The sequence below is a fragment of the Blennius ocellaris genome, assembly GCF_963422515.1.
Source record: "Blennius ocellaris genome assembly, chromosome: 18".
Classification (NCBI taxonomy): Eukaryota; Metazoa; Chordata; class Actinopteri; order Blenniiformes; family Blenniidae; genus Blennius; species Blennius ocellaris.
Genome location: NC_137667.1, coordinates 12702014 through 12727538, shown reverse-complemented (window position 1 = coordinate 12727538; position 25525 = coordinate 12702014). Strand labels below are relative to the sequence as shown.

The following is a 25525-nucleotide window of genomic DNA, read 5'->3' as shown; positions in this document are numbered from 1 at the left end:
CAGTGATAAGTATTGCTTAAAGGCTGTGGATCAGAGAACTCGCGTGAGGCATGCCTGAACACCCTCGGTCAAAACAAGGCCCCACAGTTGACTAGCATAGTTTTTGCATTACTGGATCATGGCTTAAAGGAATACGCCACTGATTTCTCACCTGCGTTTATCTTTAATAGTTGATGAAATGACCAACACAAAAAAAGGAGGGAGAATGTATTGTGTAGTGTGGTGATGTTAGCAAGTAGAAGCTATGCAGACGTACACCGCTGGTTAGCACTGTAACTTAATGCCATATAAGTCTGAGGGATGGATGGAAAAGTTGGTTCTGATAATACTTTGTACCAACAATGCATCACCACAACCTTCATTCAATTAAACATACATTTTCATTAAAAAAAAAATCTGATTAATTAATAAATACTAATAGTGTGAATGCATGATTTGACAAATAAACGCCTGTAATAAATGTCTATTGGGACCTTTTTTATTGAGGTTATGTGAAGGTATCATCACGGGAGTACAGCTATTACAGGCTGGTGATGGTTATACATGGTGTTCATCAATTTGATGATCTCCCAATTAGGACTTTGAATGTTCAGATATTCCAAGCTGCTCATCATTATATACATGTTTATCAATTTGAGGATATTCCATATTCTTTGTCAAGCAACAGTTTTATGTGAAAGCAAATAAATGCGTGGATTATTTAAACATCCACCTGAACTATTTATTGAGTGAGAAAGTCAAAGCATATTTGAATTTTTACCATTAAAAAAACCCAATGGTCATTATGAAAGTAATATCACTTGAGGGTAATTTGGATTTAAAGAAACATAAGAAAAAGATTGTTAGGTCTAATAATGAAATGACAAGTGTTTTTCATTAGACATTTGATCTATGTCCAATACGAGTTTTTCAGCCAATACTGTCTATATCAAGTCTGTTGAAGGTGGCAGGTGACATTAAAGATCTACATCAAAAGCAGTGGAGTATTCCTTTAAATAAGGGCAGGCAAATGAAATCAGTGATATGCAGCCATTTAAAAGAAATGGCACACGAAATGAAATGATAAGCATTTAATATAAAAAAATATTAAGTAGAGAAAAAAGTGCCAGTGACAACCAGCTATGGCAAATTTGTTTTTTTTAGGAAAAGTGTTAAGACCACATAAAACAAAGAAACAAACAAACAAAAGATGTCAGCAGACAAAAACGTAAAGATACCAGTTGGTGACAAGACGAGGGGCTGCACCCTTCATCGTGTACCAATAAGCAAAGAAGGCAATACAGGACGAAGAACCATTAGGGGAGGAGTGGAGAGAGTGGATGTGCTGGGCCAGTGTTTCAATTGAATTTGGAATAAATGATAGAAAGAGGCGTTGGATAATACTAGTTACACGTTGGTGGAGATCTTGTACTTGGGAGACATGTTATTATGGAACCAGATGAAACTAAAAATGACGCCCATGGTTTTAGGTATACGCTCGTTGTATGCAAACGTCATGGCCTCGTGCAGCGGGACCTTGACCACCTCGATAAGCTCGCCCTCCCGCGGCTCACCTCCCCCGGCGCTCACGCAGTTGTCGTCGGACACCTCGGCGTAAAACATGGTTTGCTTTGCGCCCGTTACGCCGACGCCTGACCTGTGGGAGAGGGAAAAAAAACCAAAGACGGACGGCGTTTGTGTGCGGCAGGAATGAAAACAACGCGCATCTTTAATTCCTGGTCATCGGCACTTGATATAAAAACCTCTGAATTCATTTCCCATTTCAACAGTGTCACTTCTCGGCTGCAGGCTGTTTTGCCCTGGAGGTGCCTGCCATTAGCGCCGCAGTTCACTACATCAGAAACACCCTCATGGGCGTTATGAGGGTTAAGATGATACCTATCTATACAATATGAGCAGCCCACACATAACAAAGGACGCAGACAACACCAACAAAGCAGAAGGATGTGCCCGAGTCCAAAATCAAAAGCGTGCTTTATGAGAGTCGTCCGTCAAAGCCGTCCAGCTGCTGCAGTCTGATGGGGGACTGTTTGTCTGCTGGCTCTTTTAGCTCCTCTGACAAAATCTAGACGGCTAATATTAAGTTGACAGAGACAGATGGTCTGACTGATGGTTGGTGCGAGATCACTTACATAACCTGCGCGTCAAGTTAATTTCAGAATGTCTAACAAAAAAAAAGAATAGAAAACATTTAAGCACAAGACTGAATTTCCAGAGTCACAATCTGATCAAACAATATACTTTGATCAGGTTCCATCCTCCACCTCTCCCAGTCAATGAATCAAAGCGTCCTTGTCCCTGCTCCCTGTGGTGTCTCAGCAACGTGCATGGCAGCCACCGTGCATGATGTGTGTGCGTGAGAGTACGTTGAGACTTCTGAAATTGCCTTTGTAAGAAGTCTGAAGTCTGAGTACCAGTCCTTTGGCATGACCAACTCACTGGCCACTACGGTTCATACATTCGTACAATATAATAAGCAGACCTCCTCTGGATTACTGACATTTCTAGAACCATTTTCTGATCTGAAATAGCAATTATCACATCATATAGTCTCTTTGCAATTACCGTAAGGTCTGGGTTGGACTAAAAGGAACATAATATGTCAGCCATTGTCATAAATGCTCCTCGGTAGATGTGGAAATTAAACTATTCTTCATTATAATAAAAACACGAGTGTTTATAATAACTTCAGTTTTTTAAATCATGCTTTATTTATTTTTATGCAACACCTTCTTTCAAATTAATATGCAAAATCCATCCTACATAATGCTCTGACTGTATCAGGAATCTATGCAAAATGACTTTTGAAATATCAATGGAAGGGAAAAAGCTACCTTAATATAAAAGCAGAATAATAGATTGATTTTATAACTTTGAGTCAAAGATTAAAAAATAAATAAATAAAAAATTCAAATGTAGGTTATTTCTGCGTGAGAGTTTTTCATAGAAGTTCAGAAATTATAAATGGAAATCATATAAAATAGGACAGTAGGAGTTGTGTCCCTTAATTGTTAAGGGCCAAGAAATCCATCGGGAGTGATTAAGCAGATTTCCAGAAGATAATGGAAACCAGTGTAGTGAACTAAAAGGCAGGGCTGCATGGATGATGCTTTCGCTAAGTGTCACGAACGTTACACCTGCAAATAAGAACTATTTAATAGGTAATTACAACACACACTGTGCGAGGAGCTACTGACCGGTAGGAAGTAATCCTCTTCAGCTTGGAAGCTGGTACGTCATAGCCACACTCCTCCAGCACCTCCTGCCTGGCGATCTCCTCCAGTGAGAGGTCGGGTTTATCCACCAGGCCGGCGCAGAGCTCGTAAGTGACGCCCGCCGTCGCCGGGGGCCACTGGGAAGGGTTGTCCCCCTCCGAGGCCGACTGCTGGCCCTCCTGAGCCTCGGGAGCTGCAGCTTCAGCGGCACCCTCCTCGGTTTTCGCCGCCGACTGAGGCGGCTGCGTCTTCGCCTTTTCCCACTCGCACATGTACACAGCTAGCAGGGCAAAAGAGGAGGAAAATGATTATAAGCCTGGGTGAGCGGAGCAGATCACAAGTGTTAATAATTCTAAGCGATATCTCCTTTATTACGACACATTGTACAAACCCAATAATGGTAATAGTGCTTAACAGTATTGTTATTGATAAACACATCAATAGTGTGGTCTATATTTAAAACCAAATCTCATTGTAGCCGTTGACAAGCTGATTGCTTTCTGATAAAAGACGTTCTTTGACAATGGCAATAAGTAACGGCAGGAAAAAAAGATATCAATGCCCAGACTTCCTTGAATTTAGCACACGGCGATGTGGGACAGTCCCTGGCGACTTTTAACAAAGGAGGTTAGGCTGCTTTGTAATGGGGCCTCTTACGGTCTATTTATGAGTCTGCATTGTTGCTAAGATCCAGTTGAACAAACAGGACCTGTGATGTACTGTTCTTGCAGAGAAAGTGCCCAGAGGAAGTACAACAATCTAGATCGACACTGGTGACAAGGGGGAAAACGTGTAAGGCTGTGTAAAAGCAGCACCGCTCCGCTGCTCAGGCTGGAAAACGTGAACGAACCTGGACGGAACTGCTTGACGAGGACAAAACAGTGTGAGGTGGTGTTGAAGATCAGCACAGATACACTGAGGAGAGAAGAAGGAAAAAACATTTCATGAAAGCTGCACAGGTTTTGTTGTTGGGTTTTTTTTGTGTTTTAATGAATTATCAAAAAAAAAAGAAGAAAAAAATGGTTCAATCTCCATCCATCCATCTTCTATCCCACTTAACTGATTTAGGATCATCGGGGGGGGGGGGGGGGGGGGGGGGGCTGGAACTGATCCCAAGTGATTACAGATGAAGGCGGGGTATAATAAAAATCAGCTCTTTGAGCCATTTGGTACTTTCCGTGAGTTCTCACTCTTCCAAAGGGAGGTACTTTTAGTTAAAGGCCGATTCTTTTATTTTTACATCAGCAAATTCATTAATAAAAATCTGATTCATTGTCCTCTGTTTGTCTTGTGATCCTCCCCTAAACAGCTGTAAGTTATATTAGACACAAACTCAATTTGTTGATTATTTCAAGTTATAACTGTTCTAGAAACGGTGAAGATCATGTGTTAGTTCTTGGTATCGACTAGATCGCAAATGTGATTTTACATATGAAAAATAAAAATCTTTAAACTTTCAAATGTATCTGTATCCACCATTTATACACATTCTGAAAAATGGAATGCTTTTGTACTATTGTATTTTCAACATGTCGTGAGGACAGACTGACAGTTTGAATACCACCATTTGAAAATGCTTTGAATAGAAATGGAAGAACCATTTGAGGATGACTGCACAGATTGCACCGCTAACTCACCCAATAACAATACAGCGTCACTGAGTGTCTTTGTATTTGACATTTCCTTTTGCAAAGGACTAAAAATAAAAAATGATGCAAAAATAACTAAAAATAAAACACTCTGCCTAAATGAACAATTTCCGAAACTAAGAGGGTCACATTATTGTGGATATTCACGACGACTCTAAACAAGCCGGATATGGAGATAAAGGAGGAAGGTCAGCGTGATATGCTTTGCCGCTGGCACCCATTAAACTGTATATGCACAGGTGGGTCACCGTGTGTGTGTGCGCGCGTGTGTGTGTGTGTGTGTGTGTGTGCGTGTGTGTGTGTCACTGCTGTGGAGACTGGAGGCCCCAGCTCTGTGTTGGGAAAGCGGATGCGTCTGAGGCGGCAGGAAGCCCTGCCCTGTCTTTCCCATGGTAAAAAGGAACAAGGAGATTGCTGTTACAAAGTCTCGCTGCAGCTCTTGATCCTGATGGAACCTGCAGTTGTTTTTTTCTTTTTTTTTTGCCTTTTCAAACATATGTGATTCTACATATTTCCAAGACATGATGATGCCGGATGAATCATTTCATCCTTCATTCAAAGTATTTGTGGAGTTGCAAAATCAGGTCAAAATTAATAAAAATCTGATAACATTCTTTAATATCAAATATATTAGTAACAAATAAATAGATCAGAAAAGCTGGCGCTGTGACATCTCTGCCACTTCAGGTCACATAGTCTGCCATGAAGCAATATCTAACAATAATCGTGTCGTGGACAAATTAATTATACTTTCGCCAGCAATTTTATTATTGCATTGTGACTTGTATGGTAGAAGAGGAGAGATCTCAGACTTCAAAAAGATTAGTTGATTGAACTTTTTTTTTGGAGTCGTAACGGCTTTGACTTGTGTGTCACAATTAGTGATATCAATAAAAGTCAAGATTCATCTTTCCCTCAAACCTTGAAGTTGATTAAAGTTTATATTTATAAGCAGTTGGTTTGGACAGTGGTGTCCTAGGGTCAAGGACATAGAGGCGTAATTCCTCTAAGGGAAATAGAACAAGTGGAAAGCCGTTCAAACAAACCATCTGTTCAATGCAATTTGATTGATTTATAAATCAGGACACATTGTAATTCATGAATTATTGTAATTCATAAATTATCTGGTTTGACAGCAAATAATAGCAAAAACTACATCTCGAAACCGTTGATGCTTGTTTGGATTTATTCATTTGTTTAGAATTACTGTGTTCGCAATAATTAAATGCTATAATGAATTAAATTAATTAATATTTAAAATTAAATAGTGTTAATAAATGATTAAAAGTTGTGATAAAACAATGGTCTCCTTTTCTAAAAGTGAACCGTTTCAGTGTTAATTAAAAAGTCCCTGATTATTTAGGAGGCCTTATATCTGAATCCCTAAATGTGTCTTATTGATGCAGTTCTCTTCTCCATCTCTCTTTCCAAAAAGCAAAATGACAGGATTTACACATTCCTATGTATACATTTCTAGAAAATTTTTTTAGAAAAAAGCTTAAATTCTCACTCCAACATGTCGGTGTTTCTCACTTATACGATCTCCTCCATTATTCTGAAGGGGAGTAGCTATCAAATTTAGGGCAATAAAAACCAGCAATGATGTGTGTGAAATAGAAAATCTTGTCAGGGTACTATCACAGCTGGAGAAGCCAAGTGTGGAAAAGATAATATGGAAGATCTAGATGAAAAGTGGGACACACGAGCCTCAGGCGTGGGAGTCGTCCCTGGTGGCAGAGAGGTCTGGATCTTGCAGTGTTGTTACACACCACTACAGCTATTCTCCTGCTTCAGTTAAACCAAGAAGTGAGCTAAACGGGCACTCTGGACTCTTCATGCGTGGTTAAGCTTTCTCGGCGGGGCCTCTGACTGAGCAGCAGGATAACTGGGTTATAGCAACTGTACAAAGGGCACAACCAAGGTGACGACCGGTATCAAGCTTATGCTGTCAATATATCATAAACAGGCCCTGGTTCCACAAGGAAATACTGAGTTAAGTGTTATATAATCCAAGTTCTGAGGTCACGACACTGGACACAACTAAAAACGTCCATCTCTATTAGTGGTTTCCACGAGTGCAGCATAAAATACAGTTAGTTCATTCTTCTCTTTTCATCCTACAATTCCTTCACTGTGAGCTAGATGTTGATTCTCCTAGTCATTGAGAAAATAGTGTCTGTGATAAACAAGCACCAGAGTGCAAGCACTCACCACCACCTGTGTGGGAAACTAAAGCCATTGGCGATCAGCTAGTCAATCAACATGTGTTTTAGCAGTTTGTGGGATTCTGTGTTTTGGTTGACATTGAAGGTTCCATGAGACTGCAAGTTAGCCTCTTCACATGTGAACAGAGTCGGAGCGTTGTTCGGATAAGTAGTCGTTAATGGGGCATGTTGGGAAGAAGGTCAAGACCTCCAAGTGGAAGGTAATGGCGAATCCCACGGTGGATTCTCCTTTTCAGGTGGGGAATTCAGTAGTTGTCCCAGTGGAGCGTTTGACTACCTGGTGGTGAAACGCAAGGATTTAACATCCGAGTTGTTTTGGATTTACCAAACATGAAAAAGAGCCTAGAACACACGTGAATATGCTGGGATCACTCATCAGGGGGGTACCTTTTGAGAACTTTCAAGATAGCTGCAGGATTGTATGTCAAATACGTGCTGGAAAACATTTAGGGACACATCAAAATGCTGATAACCAGCTCATTGACCTATGATTTTGAAGCTCACAAAAGACTGATCTTTGCAAGAATTTCAGGAAAATTGTAAAAACAGCAGGTGAAGCACTCACTAAATGAAATACCTGACCACATATCACCAACAATCTGCCTTTGATCAAATCTGCGATTCACATTTGACCCAAGATCTTCTAAACTGTTACCAAGTAACGGACGACCAGCTTGATTCCCGCTGAGAAGAAAATGTTACGCACACTTGCACAAAAATGCAAAACAACCCAGCGTCCATTCGGTACACGCAAAGGAAGGACTAACATCTTGGCAGAATTTCCACCTGGAGAAGAGCTACACGTTCCCATGGGATGTCTTCTTTCGGAAATACAGGATTTGAGGTTTACTGCTTTTCTCTCGGTGGTACTATTTTTCACGAGGGTCAGTAGAGGAGGGAAGAAAGCTCAAATAACCTGAGACTTACCCCAGGGCATTATAGTGTACTGAGATGGGAGGAACTGGGGCTTTGACACAAATGTGTGATAGTCTTCTTACAGTTGCCCCCCATGAAGCGCAGACATTTACAGCCATGCCCATGCAGAGAAACAGGGCTCCAGTTCTCACAGAGAAAAGGCCTGTGTTGACTGGCCATTGAAATATATTGAATATAAAGTATCCCTGTATGTGCAGTATGTTCAGCAATACCATTTTTTGCTTTAGGTGGCAGTAATGAGTCGCATTAGGGTTAAATTGCACCACAATTGGGCTCATTAAATTTGTGTCAGAGTATTAGTTATTTGTCTTTTTCAAGAGATCCAGCTTCTGACTTGTTTATTATTAAATCTTCCATTTTTCTTCTTGGACTGAGGATAAACTAGATCAGACATGGGCACCTGGCTGCCTGCCCTATGCACATTATTTAGAAAGATATGTATAAATTATTGGTTTAATTGATTGTGTCAATTTCATTTTGGTCATATTTGAAGTGAGATACAATGAAAGTGTTAAAGTAAATGGATTTTCTCTGCGTACTTTGGTTCCCTTCTCCAGTGGAACCAGCCATAGATGTGATTGCAAGTGTGTTGCTGTGCTTGTGATGGACTGGCGACGTGTCCAAGGCGCACCCCTGCCTTCAGGACAGCCCTCAATCGGCTGCAGCCCTCACAACACTGAGTTCAAAGTACAAACGATGGTTTATTAGCACAAATCAAGTTCAAAATCTTAACCTCTGTTCATTTGGATTCTTAATCTATACACAGAAAACAATGTCAGAAAATCTGGTCTAAAAACACCAATATATACCTGTGTCCTTTTCAACGGGAAAAGCTTTTGACACATTGTCATTAACCGAAAATACCAGATGACGAGACTCATCCGGACTTGTGGCCCCTTTCAGCTACAAAGGATTTACAGGATGCTTCATTTATGAGCATTTTAGACAGACGAGTGTTTCCTGATGTGAGGATGTGGGTGTTTGTAGAGCTTTATTATGTGAAGCAGCCAAAGAGGACCCCGTTTCACACCATACTGACATTTAAGCCTCGCCTTTATTGTGTGGCGTCATTTTGCTGGGTAATTAGTTAAACAGCAAGCTTTAGCATCTCTTTCTTTACGTGTGCCTCATAAGGAACTGCTTGTATCTAACAGCAGTAAGTCAACAACTTTTTACCTGTCATGGGTTCGCATGAAGTCCCAGGATTTCTTTGTGCCGTTCTGTAAAGGACAAAATGAACAGCATTAATAAACAAACAAAAAAAAATTTGTTTTTTTTTCAATGGCAATTCCATAACATGTAATTGCATTATGACAATTTTCTGCTTTTATTTTATGTGACTTGCATGGAAGGATATCAAGTCACCCCCAATTTATTTACCGTAATTGCTGCAAAGAGAACAACTGCTACACAACAAATGCTTGTCGGGACTCATAAACATCAGCTTGTAAGCCACACCCAACAAAACATGTGCAGAAGCAAAACAAAAGACAATAGCATAAAAAAAACAGTCCATAAAGTATTGCAAGCAGTTTATTTTATGTGAAGTGCATTATTTTATTTTTTTTCATATTTTTGTGGCTTCACGCCTTCTTCACATTCCAGCTTTAGCTTTCATAACTTGCAGCAGCAGCGAGGGACTCTTGAATAATAGCAACTCAAACACGTCCTTCAGTTCCACAAATCAACAACACAGGCTGTTGTGTTTTAATGCCCTGTGGTCACATCAACAGGATGTCCAACTGAATACTCCTTTAGAGAATTTCCTGCAGCATAATTAGAATCAAACTGCCAAGTTGGTGTATGACCTTCATAAAAAAGGAATACCGAAAAGACCACGGCCTTCAGATGACTTCAAAATGGCTCACTGTGGGGTTAGTGATTGAACATCTTGCAGAGAGCATAAAGGAAGAAAGGACTTGTCATCCTGATAGTCTGGTTTAAATGGATGCCAAAAGGACTAAAGTAAGTACAGGCCAGGACACTCAGTTCAATTAAATCTCAATAATTCATAGCTTCATTTTCATATTGACTAAATAAGTTGCCAAATACCGACCATCCACTGATGTGTGAAGGCCTGCAGCGCTGGTGCAAACGTGTTTTCAGCTATAAGAAAATTAGGCAATGACATTTTTGGTCCATTTACACTCCTTTGCAATGAAAAAGACTGCAATTCAAAGGCTGTTCTCACTGTTCTTATTGCATAGCAACACTTAAAGAAAATGTGCTTGCCAGATTGCATTATACGGTATCTAGACATAATATACTGTAAATTAGAACCGATGACATCATATCACCAGGCTTTTGCCAATACCAAGTCTTACAATACACAGTACTCACTTTGACTGTGTTTGTCTTGTGCAAAGACAGTCCTTCAGCAGTGCTAATCACACCAATCTTGACAGATCTTCTTAAGTTGATTTTTCTCATTTGATGTTTAATCAAAACATCACCTTTAAGTGCATGATCACCACCTTTTCGCTGCAAGGTTTGAAGTTCACAACCTCATAAAAATGACCCATGCAGTGATAGATAAACCTATCCCTCCAGACATGCTAAGAAAATAGATAACAAGCTGCAAAACCTAGTTCTTGAATATTCAACTCCAAACTAACCTATGTGCAAATTACTGCCATCAGCTTGGCAAATATTCCTCTCTCCGTACTGCTGTGTAAATATGGTAAAGTTGCCCTACATTTCCAATGCCTGAGGAAATATGGCCTTGATTCAAATTTAGGCTACACCTCCTCTCCACCCACGAGCTTGTTTAAACATGGAGGTGACAACTTCAAAAGGTGTGTGTGTGTTCTGGTACAGTTTCAGTACCTCCCAAGAGCAGGGAGGGGGCCACATAGCAAGCCAACTGCACTAATTGTAATATACCTAATGATACTTAAATGTGCAATTTAAAAATTCCTCTCTGCAAGATAATAAACACATGCGAGCAAGTTTATTCAGAATTGATCGAGGATGCCCGCGTTTCTATTCAAAGGGTGCCTCATTCAATATTTAGTGAAATTATAGAGTGTGAGAAATATAAGGCAATGCACCAATCATTTCTAATAGTGAATGTTATAAAGTGAAATTATAGGTGAAAGGAAAACTTTCACTTAAAAGTGTAAAATCACAGTGATGGAAATGAAAATAGCAGCAAATCCTCACAAGAAGCTTGTTTCCTTTAGTCATTTCTTCAGACTATAGAACTTTTGTCACTCAGTTGAGTAAGCACACTTTTTAGGTATTTATAGCCGATCTTGTGTTTTCTGTTCTACTCGTTTAAGCAATCAGACGATGACGAGACAGAACCATCCTCAAACTCGTTCAACAAATGGATAAATGACTGTCACATGACCAAAGAGGTCATGGTCCAACGGCGTTAACATGAAGCCAAGCCAGCGTAATGCTGTTCATGCAACATTAACTATCTTGTTGTGGGGTGAAATAAGAGCATGAAACATTTGTGTACATTCAGTTGTGGTGGTCCAATACTATAATCGTCATGTACGGCAGAAAGCCAATGTGAAATCTCTTCTCGTTTTTATTCTCCTCTAAGAATAATTTGTCCGGTCATTTGAAATGGCCATGAACGATTTTGCATTTCACTTGGAGAACGTCATTCACCACAGTGCAAGAAAATTCTTCATTACATAAAATGTGCTTTTGATGCATTTGCCTCAAAGTTCCATGAATTAAAAAAAAATAATAATAATTGCCATCTGTTTAAATGTTCAATACATTTGCCATCGAGTAATCTGACGAACTGAAAATTACCTGCATCACATAATGAAATATTGCATCATTCACTAGATCCACTGTCTCTATTGGGACAATCGCATCAGATCACTTTTTTGTACAACTTCTCAAAAAGAATTGAAAATCGATCAGCAATTAGATGAATGGAAAAATAGTGTTTTGAAAGGCAGCTTTAAAAATGAAATCCTGACAATAAAACCATCTAAAATCTTAAATTACAAAGATCATCATGAGGCTTGAAAAGTTTGCTTGAATATTCTTGAGCAGAGATAAAACTGGGAATCTGTGAAGAGAAGCTGTAGCACTAGAAAGTGCTACCAACATTATTTCATGCAACCTGCTCTGGCTCCGCTGCAGACACTGTTCTGCTGTTAATTACTCACAAAAAACCAACTCTTCCTGTCAGCAAAGTGCGCATCTGTCTTACGCACCATCATTCCTACGTGAGGCCAAGCCAGCAGCATGCTTTTCACTTTTCTTTGGTGAAAGCAAAACCAGTGTGAAGGCGTGTGTGTGATAAATCATTTGTCGTGACAGAGACAGGCATGCAGTTCACGTGGCTTTCTGCTTCGTAAAGAGTGCTTACTGAATAATACATAGGGGAGATCATTTTTCCTGTCACTGAACCCTGCACAGGTAAAATGGGGGGGATGCTTGCACAGGTTATTGAAGTCGACACCAGGCTTTGCAGTGTAGCAACAGTCGTCTAAAAGGAAACGGCACTTTTGGGCAATTCTAAAAATGTTAAATGACATAATTTCTGTTATTCTCAGCTGAAGGAAGCAAGTTTCAAAATGAGAAAACTTGTGGCAGCTTGGAGATTGAACATGAGGATGATCACTGAACTTTTTGAAAATCTGTAACGTACTGAATTCAAAGGCTTTTCAAGCGCATCGTAGAATTATTGACAGTCCAATTTTTAACAGCATGTAAACTTGTGTGTCATCTGCATAAGCTCAGACACGTTACCAAATTATCAAATAATGTGGCCAAGTGGTAGCATGTACTTGGGAAAAAAAAAAAAAACACGCGCCAAGAACAAACAGCATCGTGGCCATGAAAGCCAAGTTTTGAATAGTAAAATCATCAATCACCAGTTGGCCGTCAAACTACACAATAGTCAGTGGAAAACTGAAAACTACTTTCCAGTTACATCAAGTAAAAATTCCTCAAACTAACCTCAAAAAGTTAGAGAAAAAGATACATCTCAGGATAATTGGCTGTAACAATAAGCTTACAGTGCTTGCCGAAAAAGAGAGAAAACGCACTTGTTTGACTCTAAATTGCACCTACTGCACGGTGATATCTCTCCTCAAAATTATGACAAGTGAGAAAAATTTGAAGAAAGACTTAGGAGCAATCTGAGAATCAAATGTGAAAAGAAACTAATGAGGGGCGATTGCAGGGCGGAATACCGAGTCAATCAAGGCCACATATAACTTACAATAAAACCCAGAATTAAAGAAAGTAAATCCTAATGTTATCCACAGCATCAGTGGAAAGAGTTTGAAACTGCCACACAAACTAGCGACCATCTTGTTGAGAGGCTCGTGTCTTCACAGCCATTCACCACCAGTTTGGCAGTCGTTGATGTTTGTAACACTACGGGGAAAAAAAGACGTGCTTCTCTTCCAAAAACCACACACTGTACGAGGTAGAACCACTTGGTGTGAACGTGTCCACACACATACAGAAACACACACACACACACACACACACACTAGTATCCTGTCACCGCTCACACAGATGGCGGGGTTCCCCTCATTACTCGGGCCACTTGCTGAGAGGGAGGGGGAGTGCGGGGACAGCTTGAATGGCCCAGGGGAGATGGAGAATCATGGTCGACATGGATTACGACAGAGAGATTAGCCCATGGGGAGAGAGAAGGAGAAGCAGACTGAGAGAGAGAGAGGAAGGGAAGCAGAGGCAGGCGACGCAGGACCTTGAAATTAATGTGGTCCCTCTGGCTTTAGGCATCAGAATTGACGGGCTCCTGTGTGAATGGCTATTGTATGGAGGGATGTATGGTCTTGATCTTTTAGGTGCTTAAAGTCTAATAACCATTACACACACCTCCTGCGCTGACTACACTATAAAGCTGGCAGCTGCAGCAGGGGGAGAGAGAAAAAAAAAAAAATCAACTACCATCCTCAAATACAATAGCACTCATTGAATCTCAACGTGAGCTCTCCAGTTTTTCCTTTTTTTCTCTCCTGGTTTTACCTTTAGCTCTCGTCTCACCAACCTTAACAAAGGCACCAGAGCTATCACAATCACATTAAAACCAGTGAACTCATGGTCAACAGTGTTTCACGAATGACAATAATAAAAGCACCTGCACCTGCGCGAGTTCACTGTCCACCAGTGCTGAAAATACACAATGTGCAGCAGTGAAAGAGCCTGGTGGAGCGGGTCTCAGGGATGCACTCTTTAAGTACACGTCGAGTGATTGTGTCCTCCAGCCAAATCCACACACAACACATGTCAGGGTCTCTTCAATTTCAGATATACGTACTCCTTGATAGTAGGCATGCCATTAAAGCACTTAATCTATTCATTAAAGGGGTTTGCTACAAGCAGTGCAAGTGAATAACCGATTTCAAACATATGCGCTTCACATATGCTACACTTAGGAACCCCCTGCTTTTATTTTTAATGTATAGCCAATATCTCCTCTCCTAATAATTTCAATTACCGGTAGTCTTTTATTGAATATTCATTTGTTTTTCTCTTGTTAGCTCGTTTATCAATACTTGCATTTTTGCTTGAATTCTGTCATATTTATTATTTCTTTATCGTTATGTAGTTGTTCCATGGTGGTGGAAACACCAGGGATTTTTATGGGATTTGGGTTTGAATCCCTGTTATGTTATCCAGCATGGAAAAGCCTCCAGGTCTCGTTCGTGTAAGATAGAGCCGACAAATAGATACCAAGATTTCTATTGCTAAGTGTTGACCAGAACAAAGGGTCTCCAATGCCCCTTTCCCCTGGGGATCAGTTTGCACTAGGCCCAATCAAGACCAATCAAATGCGCAAAGATATTTTACTGTCAATCAAATACTGAATGACCTTTCAAATCTTAATATTGTCAAGTATTGTGTAGTTCATTTAAAATAAATATTTTAGGCATTATGAACTTTGGTAAAACAGGGCATCCTGGATACTTTTCACAAGTCGACACTCCCGTCCTCATTGTTCTACTTAAAGTGTCCAAGAATGCTTTGTTTTGTTAGTTTTGCCTGACGGCGTACTCAGCATTTGGAACACTAACCTTTAGTATAACTTTATGGATGGATGGAAGAGCCACATGGTGGTGATGTGGTTGAAACGTCTGCTTCACAAAGAGAATATTCCAAGTTTGAGTTCAGACTGCATGTTTCTGTGTGGAGATGATGTCATCCTTTTCATACAACTGCCTGTCCCATTATTATTATTATTATTCCCACAAAACAGAACAACATATTGAGGATCTTTATAACTCATATATATTAGTTTTCCTTTAATCACCGTTTGCTATCTATATTTCAAGTTAACCATTCAAGCAATAGATTTTTGCCAATATTGACGCAGTTCCACTGACAGTAGATGACTAATCAAAGTGAAGCGCTATCACGCTGTAAATTACACTCAAACAATCTTCTTACCACCTACTTCACGTAAACATACTCATTCAAATCGTGGCAGCCACTTAATTGCTGTGAAACAGGCTCAAGTCCATAAGTAACCATTCATGCGAGTAAATCAAAATTTCAAGATCATCGCAGAGCTCATATTCATTGAAGGAGTGAGGGGCCACTTATTGAAGGCTATGCAGAGTAAATAATCCGAGATGAATAATTCAAAATCATTATAATAAATAAATGGAAGGTAATTACCCCACTTGGAGTCGCAACTTGTGATTCAACATCAGCGTGAGGCAACTAAGATAAGAGGGGTTTCCCAGAGTCAACAAGGGACAATCACCTGCTTTGTCGAAGAGGCCCGAGAGACGGGACAAAACACTAATAAACACTAATGATGCAGACAGCCTCTTGCACATGACATTATCTGCTTGGAGGGTGTGTGTCTGTGAGAGTAAGTAGATTTCAGTCAGGGAGCAGTGGCTGAGCTGCAGATGTACAAATGGACATTAAAGGGCTTTTGGAAGAGATGCTCCCTCAGACTGATTGGAAAGCCTTTGTGAGAAGTCCCCGGCACAGCCCCTGCTAAGCTGCAAAGGAGAGATGACAAGGATAAAAGGCAGGATAGGACCAAACAAGAGAGAGAGGGAGAGAGAGAGTCCACATTCAAGTCTTTTGTTGTCCATCTGCTGTGTTTAGCTGTTCCACCATCTTCCTGACAAGCTTAACCCCCCCCCCCCTGCTGACACAGGTGTAAAACCCTAACTGAGTTCCCCTCCACATGAGTGCAATGCTACTTGAGTTGTCTGACTACAATGAAAACAACACGACAATGGATCCCCTATACTTATACACTGAACAAAAATATAAATGCAGCACTTTTGTTTTTCCTCCTATTTTTCATGAGCTGAACTCAAAGACCTAAGACTTTTTCTATGTATGCAAAAGACATATTTCTCTCAAACAGTGTTCACAAATCTGTCTAAATCTGTGTTAGTGAGCAACTGCCCGTTTGCCAAGATAATCCATGCCACCTCGCAGGTGTGGCATATCAAGATGCTGATTAGACAGCATGAATATTGCACAGGTGTGCCTGAGGCTGTCCTCAATACAAACCCTCAAGGAGGCAAATGAGGACTCCAATTATTGCAAAAACAAAACCGAAACAGTAACTTTAAATATCCAACTAACGCCGTGTTTAAGTTGACTTGCAGTGCAAAAAACAATATTTGAAATCAAGTCACTTTTTTATGAAACAAAAAAAAAAAAAAAAGTTAGCTCTCCAGTTGATCACAACATTGCAAACCAAAAGTTAGTTTGTCCAGACAAACTACTCCTGTGCTAGTTCTTTTTAGTACCCACTATAACAATGCAATGAATTTTATTCACAATCACAGCAGGACTTCAAACAAGCATCGGCCCCAAACACCGTTATGGATAAGTCATTGAAATGATGAAAAACATCAAAATGTTTATGTTACAATATGTTACTATGAGCCATCATGTTGAAAATGGAACTCAGGTCCGTCAAGATGCCTCAACTTTACCCTCCATTACTATCGTGAAGGGAGCGGGGCTTTCATTACTTTACAACGCTGTTCAACTAATTGTGAGGAAGTTGAATGATTACAGAATATAATTTAGACTTTTACCACTGTCCATGTCAATGCAACCAGAGCATCATTCTTATGACATGGCTTTTTGCATTTCTGACATAAACCAAACAACATTGGTAAAACCTATATCCTCCCTGTTGGTAAGAACAGGTTTGTTAACTGTACAATTCTAATCTCAATCCCAGTGTGTGCATAAGATCTGCCATAAGATCTCAATGGAATTCAAAAAGTTCGAGGCTTTAATTGATTTCATTCAGGATAATGACACTAAGGAAAATGGAGGAAGCAATACAAGGATAGTATCATGGTGTGTAAACTATTAAAAACCCTGATATACAGGGTCAGTAATTCAGCTGATTTTGTGTGTTGAGCTGCATCAACACTTTTGCACTACAGTCGTCATCCAGCTTTTACAGAATCCATCTCTAAAGCACAGCAACAAAGACTCTGCACAAATATTTTGAAATCTAAAAATAAATTCATCCTGGACTGCTGCCTGTGTTTTGGTAAGGAAGCATCTCTCACTTTGCTGGGGACCATCAGGACACAGTTATCACACTTTCTTTTATTCCAGTGGACGGGCTATTATTGTAGTGTATTATTAAAAATCAAACAAACAAAGCAACTAAATACAATCTTTATGGAGGTTTTATGGTTATAATTTCACTGCCTCTATATATATATATATATATATATATACACACACACACACCACACACACACACACACACACACACATACGCACACACGCACACACGCACACACACACGCGCACACACAGTGAAAGCATGTAAGCTCAGTGAAAGACAGTGAGATTTATCTGTAAAACAGTGCTACGACTAATAGGGGACTGACAGCATTTACACTTCAAATGAGATTTCAGTCACTGTTGATCCACTCTGCCCGCCCTATTTATCACAATGACCTGAATAAAAAGCTAAAAATGGAAATGTGAGTGACTGGTTAGATGAATGGATGGATGTTGATAATTGTATTCACCAGGAGAAATTAAATTTTCAATCATCTATTTTGGTTAACCTGCTATAAACTGAGACACTGTGCGTTAAAAGTAACTGAGAGTTTGTTCAGTAAGCAATACAATCGTATTCTGACTCACATGTATAAACCTTGGAATCTTTTAACTTTTACATTCTGGATCAATACTGATGATTATGGAGGTTGCTCACAAGGCATAATATATGATACAGAGTACATCATTACATTCATGGTCATGATTGTGTGATTTTTCATGAAGCAGATTGTTTGTGTTTAGAAAGCAGTCATTTCCCTTTGGTCTAAGATCATACAAGTTCTTGCCTCACTTCTGTAAGGTAGGCTATATCTTTGTCCTGCAAGGAGCACAGGGCATGCAAAATTAAGAATTGACATACACTAAAAAGAAAGTGGGGGCAAAAAACTCTATTTATTCTATGGTAGAAACACATCCATAACCTCTACATTATTGTAGGTAACAGCCTGTCATGAAGCAGAAATGCACATCATGACCTGCTCCAAATGAACTTTGTATGGCCAGCAGGCTGACTCAGAGTAGAGCTTAACGAAAACACCAAATGCTGACCAAAAATTTAAATTTTTTTAAATACAGTTACCCATTAATGGTTAGAGCAACACCTACTAAATTCTTCATCACTGGTAGCAATTACAGAAATAAACAGCTCATGTGGAAGGTAATGTATGATGAGCTAGTGTATTTTTAAAGGTAGATGCCCAATGCTACAAACATGAATACTAACAAGACGCAGCATCCTTTTGTCCAGATACCATGTGAGTACACTGGAAGACTTTTGAATCACGTTTGGAATAATTGCAATAATTAAGTGCAGATCAAAGAGATTACATGTTTCAATAAGTAGACGTCGGTGAAGCTGACTGCAGGTCTCGCTGGGCATTTGGATTTGTTTCTGTAATCCAGTGCTTCGCCAAAGACCTGAACTTTGAACACACGACATGACTTTTAAAACAGAGGAAACGTGAACTGCGAGGACCTCCGACCTTTCCCCACCAACCAGTCAAGATCAACAAGTATCACCTGCTCTCACAGTCCACACAGAAACAGCGCGTGTTGTCACATTTCTGTGGGGAACCTCGTCGCCTCCAGCTCCTGACAGTAACACAAAACATGTGCTGTCATTATTAACGTGATGCTCTGCAGCAGGCTATCGTTAGCATGTTAGCTCAGAGTTAGCTTTCGCTGCTCCAGGTTCACCTACAATACAGCGGGGGGAGGACTGTTAAAACGAAGTGAGCGAAAAGACTCTAATCACTACAAGCTTTTCTCAAATGTGGTAAAACGGTGCAGGTTGCTGCTGCCACGGTTTGTGTTAAGGTCAGCTCAGCCTTCATGTTGTGCTAGCCTGCTAGCCGCAAAATGAATGGGGGGGTTGGGCTAGCCTCCAGCATCCTCCAGCCTCCTCTCACAAACCACTCACCTGGTTGTAGTGCACCCTGAACGGCTTCAGATAATCGGACTCTGTGCACGGAACCACCTCAATGTTATTAATCTCTTCCATAGCGGACACTTGGAGGTTGATTTGAGGGCTCGCCGATGTTTGTCACCGCACACTGACAGTGAAGGAATGTCTACGGCAGCCCGGAGAGGACATGGGACCGACTGCGAGGATGCTCTGATTCAAGCATGTCAATGAGACAAAGGGAAATTAACCAAATAACCTACTATACTGCATAATACAGGATAAACTGCAATATGATTTTACAAGTATATTTGTGTATTGAGAATAAAAAAATATAATTTTCCTAATGAGCTGGTGACATGTGACATGTCCTTTTATTTTGTATTATAATAATAATAAGAAGAAGAAGAAGAAGAAGAAGAAGAAGAAGAATAGACTCATATCAGCGAATCGCCGTCACAATAATCACATCAGTGTTTTAAAAAAACATAACTTTATATTACACACTAAGATACACTAAAACATGTTTAAGTCTGTTTACATACACTTGATATTGATTGCCAGGTTGAATGGTAAAATTTATTGTCATTAATTAACCACAGTTCATGTCAAGGACAAGCTCAGTAAGTTGTCTTCTTTTTATCATTGTGACGGACTGACTCATAGAGTTTCTCCAAAGTTTCTCAAAACCTGCTGTGTTTTACATAGATATAGAGGTACTGTTTTAGTGATATTGACCTTCATTATTATCAAAATGCTTCATGCTTGCATTTGGAAAATTCACATAAGACATTACATTTTATATAAGCTGTATAACTAAAGGCCTTTTCAACCTGTCACACCTCCACCAGTGCCAAAGAGCAAACACTTCTATAGTATTACATATTTACATGTTCATCTCATTATATAAAACAGATCAGCACTGATATGTTTCATTCGGTGTAACTGCACCAACGGCTGCAGCTATAGTTCACCTCTGAGGCTGGGCCAAGGACATGTCACACATGACTTAAAGTCAAATACGACCCACTGGGTCCCTCCTCTCTGAGACGTTCTATACTTAGCACATCATACAGAAAAAGTACCCCACTTCCAGAGCCAAGACAAAAAAAAAAAAATACCAGAAGGATGATGTAGTCTCCCATCATTGTGCTTTGTTGTTTCCGCTGTGCTGTGATTAGTTCAAGGGAAGTCAACAATCACAGGTCAAACAGAGTTGACATGACTATTACTAACAGTCCCAGATGACTACTGTATTATTGATAAACTCCTGCTGGCCTGGTGTGTGTGTGTGTGTGTGTGTGTGTGTGTGTGTGTGTGTGTGTGTGTGTGTGTGTGTGTGTGTGTGTGTGTGTGTGTGTGTGTGTGTGTGTGTATTTCTATTTACTTATTGTGTGTAAGCTGCAGCCTTCCCGTAGTCTACTGGAAGAGTGATCTGGAGTGACCCTTGAGGAAGCAGAGTCAAACTGCTCATACGGTTTTTCGGTAGGTAAAACATGAAGAAATCCCACCCTCCTCACTGTGCTGAGTAATGAATGAGAGACGGGTGTGGGAGCTGTTTCTCACCGGAGTTGCCTTGAAGGGTGAGGCCACATGATGTCACCCTCTCACATCAATAACAGCCTTATAATGGAAAACAATCTGCAAAGCTCCAATCTCGATAGGGCTGACTTCCTCCAACAAATGAGCCCCGAGTCCACCGCCCACTACACAAGGACAGGACGTAACACTTTCGCAAACTGATTTACATCTAAATAAATACGGGCCCTAGACGAAACAATGTGCAGAACCAAAAGAGGAACTGGCGTCTTTTTGCTGGGCAAGTTCAATTTATATTGCCCAATCCGGCCAAGCTGCAGGGTACGATAAGATGGGAGGCACTGCTGAGTTAAAGCACTGAAAAGGAGGCACCCTCCTCCAGTTTGCGGCTACTCTCAGAAATCCAAATGAAATCAGATCATGGCCTGGAAAAGCAAAAATGTAATAAACATCTACAGATTTGGATTCTATCAAAATGTGAGGAATGGACTGTTGGGGATATTCACCATCAAACAGAGTGAGGCCAGTTTGTTAAGGGGTTTTCATTTCCTGGAAATAGATCTGTTTTACTTATTCATTCATTTTAATGGCTTTTTTCTGCCATAGAATCAATGTGTTGTAATGGCTCATGTCATTGTTGTATGGTATTTACACTCTGCTAAACAAGGCCAGATCATTCCACCTGGATAAAATGTAGTCTGTGACTAAATGGTCACTATTCAGGAAGTTGTCAAAGCTTCGCATGCTTGAAAATTCAATTCAAATCATTTCAACTTAAAAGCTACCGCTCAATGCTGCAGCCTCTATGAGGCCTCAGCTTAACTTCACCCTACAAAGATTCTTCCAAGTGTGTTATCAGCTCCTCGGGCCGATCCTGGGGCACCCATAACGTGTTAATCCCAACCTTCCAAGAACATGTGGGTGTAGGGCCCATGCAGTCACGACCAATAACTGCCTGCAGGCGCCTGATGCAGGGCAGACGTCCCTCGACTTTGTGAAATGTCAAACCTGGAGCCTCTTGAAGCCACTAAGCCAAACTTCCAGCCTGTCTTTTAGTGCACCTCACTCAATAATTTTCACTTCTACTCAATCAAATAGATAACTTTACCACAGTTTAGCGGATCAACAACAAATATGTGGGCCCATTTGAGTCTCATAATATACATATTTACAATCCTTTATGGCTAATTGTGCTCAGTGGTAACTTGTTCATGAAATTATTTTGTGTGTGTGTGAATAAAGTTCACTTTTGCAGAGGAATAGATGCAAATAAATAACAAGATCTAGTGAATCACCTATTTGCTTCTCAAACCAGTTTATAGAATATTATTTATTTTCTCACCTTGCTAGCCATAAATAATCACAACCCCTACTATAGATTATAGACGACCCAGATCCACCAGATGGATAGCAGTGGTTTGAGGTTTACAAATAAATATTGGCACAATTAAGTGGTTGTCGTAAAATCTTTGCACCAAGCTTAATTTTAAAGGTAAAAACCGTCCTGTGGTCTATCCATAGCCTAGTTTATCAGTAAGGGTCAAGCAGGGATTTGGGCCAGGGCTTCGGGGAATGCACTTAGCCAAGGTGGCTGCTGGGCCTCTGTTAGCGAGCATAAGGTGTGGGTCAAGATGGCCGCTATCCACCCACCCAGCAGTCTGGACCTGCAGCCGCCACCGGCCCCTGTCCAGGAGACGCTCCTAAATCCTCCCATGCTAGTTGAGATTTCAAAATAGCGCCACATGTCAAAAGGGCACTTGATAAGGCTGCGCAGAAATGTGCACTTTGTGTGGTTGAGGTGTGTGAAGACTCCGTGGTGTGGACAGAAAGATGTGAGGGTGACATGACCAACCGCTACTGGCCGGCCATTACCTTTCTGACGCAATTTAAAAGACTTTTGATTTAAATCAGCTCAAATTATCATTATTATACATTGTGTAAATATCTTTTCAATTGATTTTATTCAATATGATAATTTAGTGAGGTTCAATCAGAAGCTTTTTAATCATGTTTCATGTTTCGCTCAATTGCTGTCACTACTTTTATTTCCAAGAGCAAGCTACAGCTTTTTCTGCTCATTATGTCATCGTCTATGTATCAAGGAGCAGCAGAAGCAATGTATGCAAAACTAAGCAAATACCTTATTCTCTTAAGCATTAAAAAAATATTGACTCAGTTAATTTAATGTGTTTAAAGTTTTGAAATGTACACGAAATAACGTTATATAGAAACTTTTTAAAGGCCATCTCCTTGTGTGTTTCTTGACTGGGCATATTGGAAGTAATCTGTGGAATAATGCATTGAAAATTCATTGTGTTACTACCAGACTTATTGTTTGTGGTTCATGTTAAGGCACTTCACATTTCTCATAGATGTTCTGCTTAATAGGGGCTCCATGGTCAAGTATCTCACTATTGTCTGGTCCTTTTGATGTTTTGTTTGTTTCTATTTGTGACAGCCCTTATTGAATTTTGGAGGGTTTTCATTGATGCAACAAAAACACTCATAATTTCTGTTAAATGCAAACTGAAACTATCCTCCTGAGACCTTTCGTTTGTTGGGCCCTTTAGATTTCTCCACATTCTTTGAGAAGAGTATGAACTGATAAACAGTCTTTTTTTTTTTGACCAGAGAATTAGTAAAAGTTCATAAAAAAAAATAATAATAATTCTGAGGAAAAGACAAAATGTATGGTTTATTTTTTCTATTTATGGTTGTAAGGAGTTTGTTGAATATGGCCCCTGCTGTAACGATTACCTGTAACTAACGCGTGGCGCCAGGCGAGACCTTAAATAGTCCAGTCCAGTCTCCATTGAATTCCTGTTTCTTAAGGGGAAATTTCCTTCCTCCTGCTCTTGAAAGCCTGATTCTCAAGTCCATTGTGATGACCTGCCTGCTCTGTCAGGCATCTATATTTTGGGGGAAATCAATTATTGTTGTGTTTGGTTGTTGCCTCTCTGCTTCCATGGACAAGGGCAGGATTTCTGTCTGGTCATCGCGATTCTATCACAGAATTTTAAATCCATTCATATGATATCAAAGAGACTTCAGTTATTTTCAAGTTATTCCATTTTTTGTTCCCTTCCACCACATCAGATTTGTCTGGAGCCACATAACATGCTTAACCATCCAAAGGAAACAGATTCCAAAAAACATTTTTTTTTTGATAAGTGTAACAGACAACTTTAATCTATGATACATGTTTTTAATTCATTAAATAACTTTTATTTATATAAAGAATCATAATCAACTGTTGATTTATTGCTGTTAGATGGAAGATCTACCACCAAATTTGTGATATATAAAGAGCTGCAGCTGCAGAAAGGTCATGCACCTCTATAACAGATGGACCACCTCCGCAATACAAAACAAAGGTGGTTTTTTTCATTAAGTCATTCTACACATATCTGCCGACGGTCTTTAGGTTTTCAACTCCTTCCTACTCCAGCCCATCTTCATGTACTGAATATCTTCCCACAAAGCTCTGCAGAAAGCCTGAAAATCTGCAACTCTTTACAATCAGATGTGTCAGAAGAGGAAAACCTCAAAGACATGCAGGACAACAGCTCAACAGATGCATAATAGATAGTTAAATTTTCTTTTACCTAAGCAGCACCAGACTGTAATGAATATGTTTTCTGAGTGGAATTATGGCATGAGCCCTATGAGCTGTCAGCATTGTACTCTCCATTGGCCCTGGACAGGAAAGACTTCCTGCTGCACTCAGTCCAACACCTCAGAACAACAAGTCTCTTGCTCACGGCGCCGTGTTGAATCAGTACATGGAAAAGGTGTGACGTGTTCTTCGGTGTAGGGTTCAGTTTGGAAAGCATCCTCTTCACAGCCACCTGCTCCGGTGTGTACAATCCCTACGCCTGTTGTGGAGCTTTACAACCAGTTTGTTGATACACTCTTTTATCAGTAGTATGCGCAGTGTCGTGATTAGCTGTCTTATCTCAAACCACGGAGGCCGTGGGAATGAATCTGGGCTGGGCTTTTCTGTGTGGAGTTTCGTGTTCTTCCAGTTTATGCTTAGTGTATCATTCCAGAAACCATACCTGAGAAATAATTAGTGAACTTAAATTGTAAGTCTTGTGTGATTGTCTGTTTCCGTGTTTGCCCTCTGCTGGACTTTTGACCTGTCCATGCTATAGCCTGCCTTCAGCCATTGGGATCAGATCCAGTGTCCCATGACCTCGAGGCAGGTAAAGCATATAGAAAATCAATAGATATTACAATTTGTTTGGTGTATTTTATTTTTTGTTTACAAAGGATTAAAAGTTACCAAGTACATATGTATCTAATTTGCTACATAATTCAACATAGAGGTCTATATCCTCTTTTCTCTCATTACAGCACAATAATTAAGAAGAATCTTTATGGTAGTCTTTCTTCCGTACTCGCTATTCTACACCCACATAGGTTAAAACAAAAACAAAAAAACCCTTTGGACTGTATGGATCTTGTGGCTGCTTGGACTATTGAAGCTTGATACCATGGGACAGCTGCTGCTGCTCCTCTGTCCCCCTGCTGAGAGGG

At 40.1% G+C, this 25525-nt stretch overlaps 1 protein-coding gene across 1 annotated transcript; it reads right to left on the bottom strand.

The window, feature by feature from the left end:
* Positions 1-1377: 1377 nt before the first annotated feature.
* On the bottom strand, positions 1378-19587 carry nudt14 (nudix (nucleoside diphosphate linked moiety X)-type motif 14). Its single transcript, XM_080514338.1, has 5 exons — positions 19466-19587; positions 9202-9245; positions 4066-4130; positions 3198-3495; positions 1378-1636 (listed from the first exon to the last, which is right to left on the bottom strand). Exons 1-5 carry the CDS (start codon positions 19544-19546, stop codon positions 1387-1389), a joined length of 738 nt encoding a protein of 245 aa, XP_080370464.1. The 5' UTR covers positions 19547-19587; the 3' UTR covers positions 1378-1386.
* Positions 19588-25525: the final 5938 nt, after the last annotated feature.